General features: G+C 41.1%; 1 protein-coding gene across 4 annotated transcripts in view; it reads left to right on the top strand.

The window, feature by feature from the left end:
- Nucleotides 1-17769, top strand: part of cop1 (COP1 E3 ubiquitin ligase) — a 158671-nt gene that overhangs the window by 94839 nt on the left and 46063 nt on the right. For all 4 annotated transcript variants that reach the window (XM_073063745.1, XM_073063746.1, XM_073063747.1 and 1 more), the window contains one exon: nucleotides 6983-7091. In XM_073063745.1, coding sequence (XP_072919846.1) covers nucleotides 6983-7091 — 109 coding nt within the window. The remainder of the gene's footprint in view (nucleotides 1-6982; nucleotides 7092-17769) is intronic.

Here is a 17769-nt window from a genome sequence, read left to right on the forward strand (position 1 = left end):
TAATATAGATGGCAATGTTGTTAACATGGTTAGTAAATTTGCAGATAACACCAATTGGTGGAAGTGTGGACAGTGAAGAAGGTTATCTAAAGTTACAAGAAGATGTAGACGGTGACATGGACAAAGGAATGGCTGATGAAACTTAACAAAGAAAGGTGTGAGGTGCTGCATTTTGGAAAGCAGGGCATGACCCGACAGGAAATTGTAGAGCTCTGGAACGTATCCAGAAAAGAAGAGGGATGTCAGTGTATAGGTATGTAATTCCCCGAGTGTGGTAAAACATAGACCACATGGAGAAGGCATTTTGGACTGCTTCCCTTCATTTGATAGGGCACTGAGTACAGAAGTTGGGCATCATGTTGCAACTGTGCAATTTGTTAGTGAGACCACACTTGGAGAATTGCACTCATTTCTGGTTGCACCTCCTAAAGGAAAGATGTTATTAATGTGGAAATGGTGTGACACTGATTAACTGGACTTGGACAACTCGCATTCATTCCTCCCTCAATCACACTTTATTTATGTGTGCTCAAGGAGAATGACATAGCCCCTGTCAACACACGGCTCTGGTTTGAGCAAAGAAATGCCATTTTTGTACAGAAATTGAATAGTTGTATACAAATATTGATCCAATAGAATCATTGTGTACTTCCAAATATTTAATTACCAATCATACTACAATGTTCAGTTATTAATAACCAATTAAATCCATGTGTTAAAGCCAATAATATGTGAGAATTAGTAAAATGTCTATCCAATAGTAAGAGTTGCCCTGGAATCCTTTGTTTGCATCTTTATCTTGTCTTGGTATGCTCAGTGACCTTGGTTCCCAGGCCTGAACAAAAAGTTTTAGGTTTTCAAGGACCATGTTCAGCCCGGATGACTTCACTGTGTCTCCATGCTGTCTTTGCTTATTTTGACTGTTGTCTTTGTGAGCTTTAACACAGAGAAGGTATATCCTAAGTCCCTGCAGTCTGGTATCACACATTTTAACCCTTGCTTTTCTGCAACTTCAACAATTCCTCCTTATTTTTTTGTCCTGTAACAGACAACACTTTACTGAATTTCAGTAGTGCATAGTCTTTGAAACTCCAGCACAGTTTTATCGAGGACAATTGGCTGATGACAGTGGCTTGTTGGTTTATAATAGAGACAGCTGCTCTGTGAGTTATCACTCCATAAAGCAATCTCAGGCAAGAAACTAAAAACAAATATCACAGCTAGCAGGAATGTAGCCCCCATTGCCCACTGCAAATGGAACAAGACCAACCTCCCAGAAAGGAGTAGAGCCAGGTGGTGGCCAGGTCCACTGTAACCCCTACACACTCTTCTTGACCTTATCTGTTTCAGACTGGATCAGGTTTGCGTACAACACTCCTGGTCAATGATGGCGTAAATACCACCTTCCTTTGCCTGCAGGAAGTCCCAACACCAACTTGTTCTAAAGTGCCACAGTATGGAATGTAAACATCCCAGCTGTGATGTCTTTAATAGCCTTACTGGTATCATGCAATACTAAGTATCTCACTGGCCAATTTCTTCATCACTGATGTTCTCTTGAGCAAGTCGGGCCATCCCACAGAATGAGTGGTATTATTCAGAAATGTTCTGTCTCTGCAATAGTTCTTCATTGTTGGCCTCACACAGTTATATGCATGGAGATGATATGTGATATATATGCACCACCTATGCCAGGTAATAACACCCCTCCATGGCTTTAGTTCAGGCCAAAGGTCCTGTTCGAAATTAACCAAATTTGGAAAAAGATTGGTGGCATAGCGATTGCACGTATGTTATCCATGCCTGGTTGCATTGGTTAGAGTTATTTATGGGAAGTGCAGTCCCCTGCTCGGTTCACGGCTCTAGTCTTGTTATAAAACTAGAAAACAGAACCAAATTCAGTAAGATTCAAATGTATGGGCTGCATTGACAACCCACCTCCTGAATGTTTGGGCCTTCTTGAACAAACCCACCAGTTCTACTGGTTGGTATGCAAGGCATATTCATAATTAAGATGAAGAAAAGTGTTAGGAGTCTCAGTATCATGAGACAATTTTGTACTTGGGCAGAAAACACATGCACAGACTATCCAAATTGTATAATGCAAAATGATCACTAAAGATTGCAAGCAGTGTGATCAAAGTTTAGTTAGTCAGTCTTTGTCATCAGGATTGTCTGGCAACTGGTTCCTTAGTCTTGTGGCACCGCTGGCTTCATGAATAATGCATGGACTTAGGTTGGCTTCCCCTGGACTTTAGAGCATTATATGTGGTTAGCAGTACTTGAAATGGGCTCAAGGCAGTACTTTTGTTGGTAGGCTTTTGCAAGTACTCAAACTCCGGGCTAATAGGAAGGGCACTCTGTAGTTCACATGATCTTCATGGGCTTGAAACACCTGTTGATGGTAACATTTAAGAGTTATGTTAGTACAGGCAGTCCCCGGGTTACAAACGAGTTCCGTTCCTGAGTCCATCTTTAAGTCGGATTTGTATGGAAGTCGGAAAAGTACATCCGGTATTATTTAGTGTCAGTCAAACGTTTGTCTTAGTATATCGTATATATTTTACCTTTCTATGCATATAAAACACTTAGAAACGTATGTATTCCAATAATTAAACCACGGGGGGGGGGGGCAGGGTCAGGGTAAACCTTGCTAAGAAAAATTTAAGCCAAATACAAAGTTACACACTTAACACAGTGTCAACGGCAACGACTTAAAATGGCGGACGGCGTTCTCCTTCCTCGGTTTGTAAGTACGAGCTGTCCGTAAGTCAGACGTTCGTAACTCGGGGACTACCTGTACTATTTGTATCGGGTGACAATTTACAAGTAGTCCAGCATTAGGTGGCTACACCCTCGGAGTCTTGATAGAGGACAAAAAGAGCAAGAGAGAAGGACTTGCTGTGATAGATGTGTGGATGGTCTGGACTTTCTTCAGAGCAATGTGGTCGTATGCCACTTGGATGTCAGACGTGTATATTTGTCTAACGCTGTACAAGCCTCTTAAATTGTTGCAGTTGCTCAACCATAGTAATGATTTGCAGACAAAAAATTGTTAGTTAACTTCCACCACTAAACTTTGGGTTTACCTGAACAAGTGCTTCTAACATGTATAGTTTGGTATATTGTCTCTGAGACCTCAAGTTGTACACTTTCAGGAGACCATCCTAATTGTAAAGGAAAACTCGTCCCCACAGATTAATCAGTGGGTCTTGTGCTACAAAAACTGTTGTTCATATCTGAAAAGCTGATGAGAGTTTACAAGAAAGGGGAAAAGAGACTGAATGTCTGCAAGTCCTGATTAATTGCTTAAAAGTGCTGGTAACCAATTAGAAGTATAAATTGTGGAAAAACTGATTCCAGTATCAACGAGGAAATCAAATTGTTCTTTTACAGTCAGTGGAATAATGGGTTCTGAAATCTTTACAGTGGGTAGAATTGTAATGTGCACATTTTTCAGTACATTTCTGGATAGGGTTGTTTGAAGTAAACTTTGTAGTCTGAGGTACTGGTGGTGATGAAAGAGCATGCTGACTGTGAACAAAGTTGCCTTGTTGCTTAGGGCACCTTCGTGCCCAGTGGCCAGACTGTCAGCTAGCAAAACATGGACAAAACATGTACATTCCCTTATTTGTCCCTACTATAGGATAGCTGTCTCAACTTTTTTTAAAAAACAATATGTACAATATTTTGTCTCTGTCTCCCTTAGCATATTTAACTCTGGGTTAACTAGATCTGACAACATTGCAAGACACTCACAATTCTACTTGACTCTTCTCATCTCACACAATTAGCAGTATACATTTCCCATAACCTAGGTTGCAGCCCAATAACCATAATACTTATTAAGAGGGGTGTCCCCACCTTGAAAGTTAATCTGAAATACTTCTGAAATAGAATGCGAATGTGTTCAATGTATTAGCATCATCACCTATCTTTTGTGTGGCACTGTCTTACGACAATCTAGTGCATTTTCTTAAAGCGATTGTATTAGTCTATGGTATATCTAAATCAACATCCCTTTCATTTTCAGCCTGCGGTACCATTTTTGTTTTAAACACTGAGGTAGATGGTATTATTCCCCTCCCCGCCTTGGTTAATGATGAATACTTCCAATGGAGTGATACAACCAGAAGGTTTTACAATCTTCAGAATGGATTGAACTGCAAACTCTGAAAGGGAAAAAGGTGGTGGCGTGTGTGTTTTTTAGTCAATTTTGGTGCACAGACATTGGTTATGTCGACCATTCTATTTGCCTTGGGAGTTCTCATCCATGATCCTAACCGCAGTTTACATAACCACTAGCGGCTGATAGAAGCAAGCACTCACAAAACTACATGGTGTTGTTAGTAAGAAACAGCCCATCCCGATGCATTTCAAATTATCATTGGTGACTTTAATCAGGCTTGTTTAGTGGGGAGGGGGAAGCCTGCCCATTCACCAGCATGTATTCTGTTGCACCAGAGGTCTCAACACTCTAGACAACTGCTAAGCTATAGAGATTGTCTATGGTTCTTTTCCAAGACTGCATATTGGTATGGATCATTTGGCTGTACTCTTAACTACTTACATACAGACAGAGCCTAAAAAGCAAGGCTCCAGAGATCAAGACAACTAAGAGGTAGTCATGGGAGGCTTGTCTTGAGTCAGTGGACTGGCCTGTATTCAAGAACTCATCTGAAGACCAGAATGACTACATCAGGGTCATTACAGACTTTATTAAAACAGCTGTGGATGTGTGTGTATGCACAGAATCATTCAGAGCTTACCCCAATCAGAAGCCCTGGAGAACAATGAAATCTGGAATTTGCCGAGAGCAAGATCTGAGGCATTCAAGTCTGGAGATCAAGAATACTGCAAGAGGTGCAGGTATGATCTCCAGAAAGCCATCTCACAGATGAAGTGCTGGTTCTGCACTAGACTGGAATCAGCAAGGGTTGCTCGACTGCTATGGCAGGGTTTGAATGCCATAACCTCCTACAAAGTTAAATCTTGCGACATAGGGGACAGTAGAGCTTTGCTTCCAGACGAGCTCAGTGCTTTCTATATTCACTTTGATCACCAAAACAGGGAGGAACCATCGCACACCCCTATGTCTCCTGAAGATCCTTTGGTCTCAGTGTCTGAAGATGATGTGCAGACTGCCTTCCAGATACTGAATCCGAATGGAGTATCTGGCCAAGTTTTGAGGACCTGTGCTCACCAGCTGAATAGTGTATTCATGGATATCTTCAACCTCTCGCTTCAGCAGTGTGTGGTAACCACCTGCTTCAAGCAGGCTTCAACTGTACCAGTGGCCAAGAAGATCATGGTAACATGTCTAAATGACTATTGCCTAGTGGCACTTGCATCTAAGTGATGAAATGTTTGAGATGCTGGTGTTGAAATGTATCAGCTCCTGGTTGAGTGGCGACTTGGTTCTGCTCCAGTTTGCCTAACGAAGCAACAGGTCTACTGCAGATATCATTTCACATAACCCTCTTCACATAACCCTGGAACATCTGGATTGCAATGACGCAAACATCATGATGCTCTTTATTGATTACAGCTCAGCATTTAACACCATCAAAACTCAAAACTAATCAGTAAACTCCTCATCTGGGCCTCAATACCCCCTTTGTGCAGTTGGTTCCTGGATTTCCTCATTTGTCGACCCCAGTCAGTAAGCAAGGGTAAAAACATCTCCTTCACAATCTTCATCAGCAGGAATGTATACTTGGTCCTTGCTCTTCTCGCTTTGCACTTATGACTGTGTAGCTGTACAGTTCCAACAAGTTCTCCAGTCTGTCCTGACTGAGCACTGCTGTGGCATTTCCCTGACCCCTCCCTCCTTTGACTCCTCCTGAGCTGTTGCACTTAAAACAGCAGAACCCTGGAATATTCAGCTGCTAGACCTGCCTGTCCTGCAACTACAAAGAGAAGAAAAAAATAAGCAAAAAAAAGGGAGGTAGGTCATAGTGGGTCAGAGAATTTTCTTTTCCTTTTCAGTGTGTAAGAAAAAGAATTCTGAAGTGTAAATGATTGTAAATGCGTAAATGGTAGCGTGAGCTCCCTGTCCCAGACCACCTGAGGGGACTCCGGTGAAGTGCAGGTTTGAGCAGTATGTCCCAGGCCCTAGAAGAGTTAGGCTTTCAAGGACCATGTTTAGCCTAGGTGACTGCAATATGTCTCCACACTCTCTCATAGTTATCTTGGCTGCTGCATGAATGAGCTTTAACACAGAGAATCTGTGCTACTCGTTTCAGTTGCACAGGTTTTAACCCTTGCTTTACTGCAATTTCCACAGGTGCTGAAAAGTTTAATGAAGGTTTTACCAGTACTGGAGGTCTTGAGTGAAAAGTAATCGGCCAAATATTGCTATCTGGAGCATACTGTATGAGGCTGAGGGGGTAACTTTAAAGAGGTTTACAAAATCATGAGAGACGAAGAAGGTGGATGATCTTTTTCTAATGGTTTGGGAGTCTAACACTATCAAGGATCCGCTTAAGGAAAGGGGATAGATTTATAGGGGACTTGAGAGGCAGGTTTTTGGCACTGAAGGTAATGGAATGAACTGGCAGAGGAAATGATTGAGGTAGGTGCACTTAGAAGACACTAGGGACACATACATGCATAGGAAATTTTTGGAGAAACATTGGCCAAATACAGCTCAATACATATCTTAGCATTGATATGGATATAGGGCCTGTTCTGTGCCAAATAACTTGACTCACTAGCCTTTCAGGTACTCACAAGATGCATGCCGTATGGTATAATTTTCACTATAAAGTTACTCTTCAAAACAGAAAAATCTGACAAAAAATATTTTGAGTCTATATCAAAATTGTGTATCCATAATCATTAACAAAAGTCATGTTTTTTTAACTCTAAAGCAGGGTAAAGTTTTTTTTGGTTGAAGTAGAAAGCTGTTGGTCTGAACAGAAATATATTTTTGACAAAATTAAGCACAAAGCTGCTAATGATTGTTCTGATTTGATTGCAGCTGTATCAGCTGGAGCAGCTATCATAAGAACTTGTTAGCAAGCAGTGACTATGAAGGGACAGTGATTCTGTGGGATGGATTCACAGGGCAGAGGTCGAAGGTCTACCAGGTACAGTAACATCTATTACATACTGCTGACTATCTTCTGTTAAAAGTAGCATGAGCTGTGAAAGATGGTGTCGTTTGTGAACCTTGGATTTCATTAATCAATTTCACTTCAACTTGTCACGTGTGGATTTTTATCACTAGGTATATGTTAGGTTCTCTGTTTGGAAGGTGCTCATCATCGAGTCTAAACCAGCCATTCATTAGACTGAACCAAAATCAAGGATCTTTTTACCATTTTTAGTGAAATATCAAACATCTAATGAAAGTAATAACAAGGCAGGTGAAATGTGGAAAAAGGAACAAATCTTTTGAGCTTTTGAACCTGCTTTACTCTGCATTGAATTAATGACTGAATGCTGGGTGAAAACCATAACTTGCTTTTGCCCATGTACCTTAAAATTTAGATTAATCTTGGATATAAAATTGGTATTTATAGAAGAGACTTTGATACTTATACTTCTCTCTTGAAAGACTTAAATCAAAGGCTTTTGCATTAATGGAAATAATTGCCATATACCAAAGATTTTTCCCCTCAATGTATCCTCATAACCTAACCCTGGGAGTCCAAAAAAAAGTGAAAAAAATTGAAGTGCAGTATATCTAAGGTCAGTATCTGCTGAGAAACGGTCAATGTTTCAAATTCATGGTCATTAGATAGTTATGATAAATCTAGGTGGCAATTTGTTTAAAGTCAACTTATCCATTCTGAGATGCAGTCCACAGAACTGTTCATTTGGGAACAGTTGTAAAAGAGAAGTAACAGAGTAACAGTACCAGATTAATTATGCAATAGTTGAGATAGGGATAGGGTGATGTGCATGGAGAACAGTGTTAGGATGCCCTCACCGCCTGGGACATGCCCTCTACTCATTACTATCATCAAGGAGGAGATACAGGAGCCTGAAGACAAACATTGTTTTAGGAACAGCTTCTTTCACTCCAGCATCATGTTTTTGAACAGTGTATGAACATTATCCCCCTGTTCTCTTTTGCACTTTTTTTATTGTAAATAGTAATTTTTTTATGTATTGCACTGTAATGCTGCCACAAGACCATAAGACAGGAGCAGAATTAGGCAATCTGGCTCACGAAGTTTGCTCTACCATTCCAACATGGATAATTTATTATCCCTCTCAACCCCATTCTCTGGCCTCCCTCCTCCTCCCACCGTAACCTTTGATGCTCTGACTAATCAAAAACATACTGACCTTCTCTTTAAATATACTCAATGGCGTCCTCCACAGCTGTCCGTGACAATGAATTCAACAGGTTCGCCATCCTCAGGCTAAAGAAATTCCTCCTCATCTCTGTTCTAAAGTGATGTCCTTATATTCTAAGACTCCCCCGCTATAGGAAACAGCCACTTTCTCTCTACACTCTATCTTGGCCTTTCAATATTTGATATGTTTCATTGAGGAACATAGAACAATACATCACAGTACAGGCCATTCGGCCCACAATATTGTGCCAACCCTTCAACCCTGCCCTCCCATATAACCCTCCACCTTAAATTCCTCCATATACCTGTCTAGTAGTCTCTTAAAGTTCACTAGTGCATGTGCCTCCACCACTGACTCAGGCAGTGCATTCCATGCACCAACCACTCTCTGAGTAAAAAAACCTTCCTCTAATATCCCCCTTGAACTTCCCTCCCCTTACCTTAAAGCCATGTCCTCTTGTACTGAGCAGTGGTGCCCTGGGGAAGAGGTGCTGGCTGTCCACTCTGTCTATTCCTCTTAATATCTTGTACACCTCTATCATGTCTCCTCTCATCCTCCTCCTCTCCAAAGAGTAAAGCCCTAGCTCCCTTAATCTCTGATCATAATGTATACTCTCAAAACCAGGCAGCATCCTGGTAAATCTCCTCTGTACCCTTTCCAATGTTTCCACATCCTTCCTATAGTGATGCGACCAGAACTGGACACAGTACTCCAAATGTGGCCTAACCAAAGTTTTATAGAGCTGCATCATTACCCTGCGACTCTTAAACTCTATCCTTTGACTTATGAAAGCTAACACCCCATAAGCTTTCTTAACTACCCTGTCTACCTATGAGGCAACTTTCAGGGATCTGTGGACATGTACTCCCAGATTCCTATGCTCCTCCACACTCCCAAGTATCTTGCCGTTTACTTTGTACTCTGCAAAGTTTGTCCTTCCAAAGTGTACCACCTCACACCTCACAATTCTCCGGGTTGAACACCATCTGCCACTTCTCAGCCCACTTCTGCATCCTATCAATGTCTCTCTGCAATCTTCAACAATCCTCAACGCTATCCATAACACCACCAACCTTTGTGTCGTCTGCAAACTTGCCAACCCACCCTTCTACCCCCACATCCAGGTCGTTAATAAAAATCATGAAAAGTAGAGGTCCCAGAACTATTCTTGGTTGGTGCGGCTGTAATAAAACCCAATTTCCCTCGGGATCAATAAAGTATGTCTGTATATCTGAAAAAAAATATGTGGTATCCTCTTTTATAATATTGGCTATCTTACCTTTGTATTTCATCTTTTCTTTCTTTATTGCTTTTCAGTTGCCTTCTGTTGGTTTCTAAAAGCTTTCCAATCCTCTAGTTTCCACTAATTTTTGCAACATTGTATGCCCTATCTTTTGTTTTAATACTGCCTTTGATTTCTCTTGTCAGCCACAGTTGCCTCATCTAATAAGACTACTAATTCCACTTTGGACTGTATCTATCCTGCACTTTCTGAATTACTTTAAGGAACTTCAGCCTTTGCTATTCTGCTGTCATCCCTGCTAGTGTCCCCTTTCAATCAACCTTGCCCTGCTCCTCTCTCCTGCCTCAGTAGTTTCCTTTACTCCACTGTAATACTGATACACATGATTTTATCTTCACCCTCTCAAACTGAATTCTATCACTATGATCACTGTCTCCTCAGGGTTCATTTACCTTATGTTCCTTAATCAAACTTTGTTCATTACATACACCTGTAATCCCCAGGTTTGGCGGGCTGCGTTAGTCTAGGGGAAGACAGTTGCTGCCCCTGCCAAACTGGTGAAATCTCGTTTGGGTGGATGCTGCGTGATGTTTTCCCCTGTTACAAATCAGTACCACGAAATAACTGACAGTACACCATTTGTAATTAAATGACTTAGCTTTATAATTCTTAATTGACTATAGGGTTAGTAAAGAAGACAAAGAAAAGGGGTGATTTTAATGAAACAGTTTCATGTGCACCTTGAAGCTCATGATTTTCCCACACATTCATCCTCCATCGATTTCCCCCTGGCGCTGTCAATTCCCAACCCCATTCCACGTCCACTTAGTCCTGCAGTCTATGACCTTTCCCTTCTGGCATCTTCTCCCTCCATCTTTTGCCCAACACAAGCCCTGCAAATATCTCACTCTTGGGCACACAAGAAAGAAAAAAAATTCCCTTCATTGGATAGCGCACCATTCCAAAGCCCCTGTTATCTCTAGTCATAACCCAAATGCTGCTGCTACAGCGAAACTATTACATTAACAGTGAAACCTTTCCTAAGGTGATACACAGCCAATCCAGAATAGCTTTTTCCCTTATGGAAAAGGGAAAAGCCACAAGCTGCTCTCAAATGTCATCCTGTAGTCATTTTGCAAATTCCTTCCATTGGAATCCAGCACCAAATTGATTTTCCCAATCTACCTGTACTTTGAAATCTCCATGACTCTTGTAATATTGTCTTTTTTACATGCCTTTTCTGTCACTTATAATTTGAATCCCAAATCCTGGCCATTATTTGGAGGTATGTATATAGTGATGCTAGAAAGTTTGTGAACCCTGTAGAGTGGTGAGTGTGTGGAATGCACTTTCATCAACGGTAGAGGTGGATACAATAGGGTCATTTAAGAAACTCTTAGATAGGTACATGGAGATTAGAAAAATAGAGGGCTATGCGGTTGGGAAATTCTAGGCAGTCGGCACAACATGGTAGGTTAAAGAGCCTGAAATGTGGGGTGGATTTGTATGTTCTATGTTCTAATTTTCTCTATTCCTGCATAAATATGACCTAAAATGTGATCAGATCTTCATGCAAATCCTAAAACTAAATAAGGAGGACCCAATTAAATAAATAACACAAAAAAGTTATATTGTGAAAAATGATTCAATATTACATGTATTTGTTGGAAAAAAAGGTATGTAAACCTCTAGGGTAATGTTTTCTACAAAAGCTATTGGAGTCAGGTGTTCCAATTAAGAAGATGAGATTGGAGGTGTGGGTTGTAGAGGTGTCCTGCCCTTAAAAACAAACACACACTGTAGTGTACTCGCTCAGGTGTAAGAGAACTCTGAACTAAACACCGAGGTAAACCGTAGTCAATGAAGACAGAATCGCAGTAAGATTAACCGTTTACTGTTCACTCTTCCACATTAATGTATGGTGAAAACTGTTGATAAAACAATACAAAATATGTACAGCATTTGTTTCCTTCTTGATATCACCTTTACATCGTAAATACTTGCAAAAGTAAAACTACAACAACTACATTACATTAAAGTGCAACATACAGTCAGAATCTACCTACGCCATTGACTGCTTTAAATACACTTCAACACAAACTATCCGCAACTCTTTAAATAACAAAAACATAAACCTTATCAACCGTCATTACTTTTAACAGAATCAGCGTTAACATTTTAAATTCAACATATCGATTATCTCATGAACTTACGGCGTTGCTTCACTGAAGTTTCTACTGCGTAGAAAGAAAACTTTTCTTGCGATGATCCTGCACATGTGAGCCCCCTCCTTCCTGTTTCTCCAAACCGGTATTTTCCCACAAGACGCGGCGAAACCGGGTGTGACGTCATCGCATGCCGCGATATATCACAGACAATGAATTTACTTTAAACAATCTTAACTTTAACTAGAAAATGATAACAAATGAATTACTAAAGCGAAAATATTATAAACTGAACGAATGCCATAAAGGCAACACACACACAAAGTCAGGTTATTGACAGAGCCTGCTCTGCTCAAGAAAAATCTGTTTATTTACACGATACCTTGATGAAAACAACTTTCAGAGGACCTTAGATGAAGAATTGTAAAGATGCATGAAGCTACAAAAAGATGCATAAAGATACAAAAATATTTCTAAATACCTGAATGTTCGTCAGTCCATAGTAAGAGGAATTCTCAACAAATGGAGGAAACTCAGTACTGTTGCTACTCTCCTTAGGAGTGGCCATCCTGCAAAGATCACACCAAGAGCACAATGTACAAAGCTGAAGGAGGTGAAAAAGAGCCCAAGGATTACAGCAAAAAACCTACAGAAATCTCTGGAACTTGTTGAAGTCTCTGCTCATGTGTCTACTATAAGAAAAACACTGAAGAATGGTGTTCATGGAAAGAAACTACTGCTGTCCAAAAATAAACATTGCTGCACATCTCAAGTTTGCAAAAGACCACCCGGATGTTCTACAACACTTGGATAATGTTCTGGACAGATGAAACAAAAGTTAAATTGTTGGCAGGAATGCACATTGCCATGTTTGAGGGAAAAGGGGCATTACACACCAACAGCAAAACCTCATCCCAGTTGTGAAGCATGGTGGAAGGAGGGGCTGCTTTGCTGCCTCAGGGCCTGGACAGCTTGCAATCATTGAGGAAACAATGAATTCAAAATTGTATCAAGACATTTTGCAGGAGAATGTCAGTGTAGCAGTCCATCATGTGAAGCTTAATAGAAGTTGGATAATGCAACAAGACAGTGACTTAAAAGACAAAAGTAAATGAACAACAGAATTGTTTAAAAAGGAGAAAATTTGGAATGGCTGAGTCAAAGTCCTGACCTTAATTCTATAGAAATGTTGTGGAAGGACCTGAAGCAAGCAGTTCATGCAAGGAAGCCCACCATCGTCTCAGAGTTAAAACAGTTTTGTATGAAGGAATGACCTAAAATCCTTCAAGCCAATGTGCAGGACTGGTCAACGGTTACTGGAAATGTTTGGTTGAAGTTATTGCTGTACAAGGTGTCATACCAGTTACTGAAAGCAAAGATTCACATACTTTTTTCAACAAATACATGTAATATTGGATCATTTTTCTCAACAAATAAATGAACACCTACGTCAGCAGATGGAGTAGATGAAGTGGTCCCCCAATTTACGAAGAGTCTCAGCAATGTAGAGCAGGCCATATCAGGAGCACCAGACACAATAGACTACCCCAGCCAATTCACAGGGGAAGTGTTGCCTCACCTGGAAAGACTATTTGGGGCTTGAATGAAGGTGAATGGATGTAGCACTTGCCACTTGCATGGATAAGTGCCAGAAGATAGATTAGTGGGGAATGACGAATGGACAAGGGAATCATGGAAGGAGCAGTTCCTGCGGAATGCAGAGAGGGGAGGAAGGTAAAGATGTGTTTGGTGGTAGGACCCCTTTGGAAATGGCGGAAGTTATGGAGAGTGATGTGTTGGATGCAGACGCTCATGGGGTGGTAGGGAAGGACAAGAATAACTCTCAGCACTGTTATGGCGGTGGGAAAATAAGATGAGTGTGGACATTTGGGAAATAGAGGAGATGTGGGGAGGGCAGCATCAGTGGTGGAGGAAGGGAAATGCAGTTCTTTGAAAAAGGACGTCTCTGATGTTCTGGAAAGGAAAATCTGGGAATAGCTGTGGCAGGGATGAAGGAATTAGGGAAAGGGTGTAGCATTTTTTTTTACAGGAGACGGTGGGAAGAGGTATAGTCGAGGTAACTGTGGGGTTCAGTAGCTTTATATTAGACAGTTTGTCTCCAGAAATGGAGAGGGAGGGAGAAATTGAGAAAGGGTGGGAGAAACGGACCAAGTGAATTTAAGAGCATGGCCCTTAAAGAAGTTGGAGGCAAAATTGCTGAAATTGACAGGCTCAGCATTGGTACATGAAGCAGCACTAATGGAGTCGTCAATGTAGCGGATGAAGAGTTGGAGAGCATTATCGGGGAAGGTTTGGAACAGGGCCTGTTCTACAGAGCCTTTGAAAAGGCAGGCATAGCTGGGGCCAATGTGGGTGCTCATGGCTAGCCCTCAAGTCTGGAGAAAGTGGGAGGAGTGATAGGAAAAATTATTGAGGGAGAGCACTATTTTTTGCCAGATGGAGGAAGATCATGGTGAAGCTGATTGGTTCTTTTATTGAGAAAGAAGCAGAGAGCTTTAATGCCTTCTTGATGGGGGTTAGAAGTGTATAGTGAGTTGTAGTGGAACAGTCCTTTCAGCCCATGATGTCTACTGAGCATAATGCCATTCAGAGCTAATCCCATCTGTCTACACATGACCTGCATCCCTCCATTCTCTACTTGTTCGTGTGTGTATATCTAAATTGTTAAACAATTATAATATACCTGCTTACACAATATCTTCTGGCAGTGCATTTTACCATTCTGTGTTTTTAAAAAAAAAAAACATGCATCATAAATGTCTTTTAAATTTTTCTCTTCTCACCTTAAAGCTATGTCCTCTAAGTATTTGATATTTCCTCCTTGGGAAAAAGTTTCTGACTATCTATTACTATCTTAATTTTATGTACTTTCAATGATTGAGAGAAAGCAATCCAAATTTGTACAACCTCTTGTAGCTCATATTCTAAATGTCTGGTGAATCTTTCTGCACCCTCCAATTTCTGTGCATCCTTCCTTTAAAGGGGTAACCAGAATTTTAATCTTCACACATGGTACACTAGGATGGGAGGTGTGCTCATCCTGTAGGACATGAGAGATCAGCAGAACTTCAGTGTTGCTGAACTCCCATTGAAGGAAGTGTGTCCCACTGCAGCTCTTGTTTAATTGCATAAATGAGCTGCAGTGGAGCTGGACACACTTAAGATCATCTGTGATGTTGAGAGCACCATAGATTTAAAAGAAATCATTGTGGTTCCCTTGGCTTCAGAAAGGCCACCAGAAAAGGTAGAGAGAGTAGATTATACAATTTTCCCCTTGAAAATAATATGCTGTTTTGGATGCCGCATGGGTGGAGGGCCACTAGGTCTGACACTGGCTTAGGGGCAGACAGGAGATTCTGTGGCAACAAAAGGGACTCAGATGTTGTGTTGTTTCCCTGATGCCAGCATCAGGGATGTTTCAGAGTAGCTGCAGAGCATTCTCAAGGGGGAGAGGGGGAGTGCCCAGAAATCATTGTGCACATTGGTACAAATGACTTGGTATAATAAAGGATGAGGATCTGCAAAGTGGATACTGTATAGGGAATTAAGAAAAGGGACATTGGCTTGTAATCTCTGGAATACTCAGTGTCATAAGTAAGGGTAAGAATAGGCAGATGTGGCAAATAAATGCATGGCTATAAATTTAGTGCAGGGGAAAAGGATTCAGACTTGGACTATTTGGATTTCTTCTAAGATGAAGGTAACCTGTACAAAAGGAACAGGTGGCACCTGAACTAGAGGGGTACCCATGTCTAATGCTGCTATGGACAGTTTAAACTGAAGTTGTAGGCAGTTGGGACCAAAAACAGAGGTGAAGCAGATAGAAGGCTAGAAGTTGAGACCAAATTCAGTGACTCTAAAGGATAAGATGGACTGCAGCATGATAAGGAGCAAGGAAACACCGTTGGATTTGATTGCATTTATTTTGATGGAAGAGTCATGACGGGTAAGATGCATGAATTCAAGGCACAGAGAGCTACATTGGACTGGGATATTATAGCTATTACAGAAATGTGGCTAAGGGAGTGACAAGACAGCCAGCTAAATGTTCTGGTGTACAAGTGCTATATAGGTGAGATAAAGAGGGAGCTGCAGTTCAAATTAAGCATGTGAAGGCAGTAGTCTGAGGTACAATAACAGGAATCATCCAGTAAGGCTCTATGGGCAAAGCTGAGAAATAAGTTCAAGTTTTATTCACCCATTCATGAATTAGCCAAACAGCGGTGTTCCTCCTGAGCCAAAATGCAAAACACATAGAAAACAGCATACTCCAGGTCGTACAAATGGTTATGATTTCAGAAAAACATGAGGTCACAAAGAAAAAAAAATATATAGCCCAAGTCCCTGAGTGGCATGACTAGATTGGCTTGGTCCAGCTTGTGTTACACTGAGCAAACACTGGAGAGCAGTGCCTATAAGAGAGACCAGCCTCATAGGTCCCAACACACCCACAGGGGCCCCTACTCCCTCCCACACCATCCCAGCTCTCCTCCCCCTGGGCAGTTTGAATAGGCAACACATCACAGCCTCAGACTTGTCCTCACCATAATCAAAGCAATGTAACTGTCCCAACTTTGGTTTCACCAATGAATCAGTGAACTAGACTTCCAGTGTTTAGGTTGCCGATGTCCAGCGGGGTCTTGCGATCAGAATAAATACATCCACAACAATTACTCACTCAGCTTGTTGGATCGTGCACTGTCTCAGCATATTACGCAACAAGTCCAGCAAATTACAGAGCAACGGCAGCTCCATTGCTGTTGATGGGATAGCCCTGCCATACTTGATGTTCTTGGTATCCAGCAGTGACTTACAATGGTAAAAAACACACACAATTGGACCTGGAGAGGCAGCACTTTGGGACAAGTGATCAGAATCATATGTTATCACTGACATGTCATGAAATTTGTTTTGTGGCAGCAGTACAGTGTAATACATAAAAATACGAACAGTTACAATGAGAAATATAAAAAAAAGTTGTGCAAAAAGAGAGCAAAAATTGAGGTAATGTTCATGGTCTGTTCAAAATCTGTCTTGGACGGTGGTGAAGGTCCTTAATGATGTAAATTAGTCATGGTAGGGGACAGATTTAGTCCATGAATTAAAGTTCAAAAATCGTGGCAAGGCAAATTTTGGTATTATTAGACAGGAATTTGCAAAAGTTGATTGGAGTAGGTTGTTTGCAGTCAAAAGGACACCTGGCAAGTAAGAAGACTTTTGAAAGTGAGTTATCAAAACTTCAAGATCTGCATGTTCCTGATAGAGTGAATAGTTAACCCTTGATGGGTGGTATGGATGTTTTTATCAGGAAAAAGGAGGCAAAGGTCAATTACAGGCAGTTTGGATCAAGTGAATACCTGGAGGAGTAAGACTAAGGCATTGAAGCAGAATTTGGTCACTTGGACGGTTGAGTCTGCTCCAACGTTCTGTCTTGGATGCCCCAACCAAGAACCCATTAATCTCTGCTTTTTCACAGATTCACCATCCTCTGGCTAAAGAAATTACTTTTCAGCTCTGTTCTAAATGGACATCCCTCAATTCTGAGGTTGTGCTCTCTAGTTGTAGACTCATCTACTACAGGAAATATCCTGTCCACATCCACTCAATCTAGACCTTTCAATATTCAATATATTTCAATTAGATCTCACCTTGTTCTTCTAAAGTCTAGCAAGTACAGGCCAAGAGCCATCAAACACTCCTCATATACTAATCTTTTTATTCCTGGAATCATTCTCGTGAACCTCCTCCAATGCCAGCACATCTTTTGTTAGATAAGGAGCCCAGTACTGTTCACTGTACTGCAAGTGCAGTGAGACCAATGTCTTCTAAAGCCTCAGCATCACATCCTTGCTCTTATATTCTAGTTCTCTGGAAGTTAATGCTAACATTAGATTTGACCTCCTTATCATTGATTCAATCTGCAAATTAACCATTAGAGGAAAGGACTCCCAAGTTCCTTTGCACCTCTGAAATTTTATTGTTCTGCAGATTTAGAAAGCAGTTTGCGCCTTCATTCCTTCTACCAAAGTG

Source organism: Hemitrygon akajei, chromosome 12 (assembly GCF_048418815.1).
Source record: "Hemitrygon akajei chromosome 12, sHemAka1.3, whole genome shotgun sequence".
Lineage (NCBI taxonomy): Eukaryota > Metazoa > Chordata > Chondrichthyes > Myliobatiformes > Dasyatidae > Hemitrygon > Hemitrygon akajei.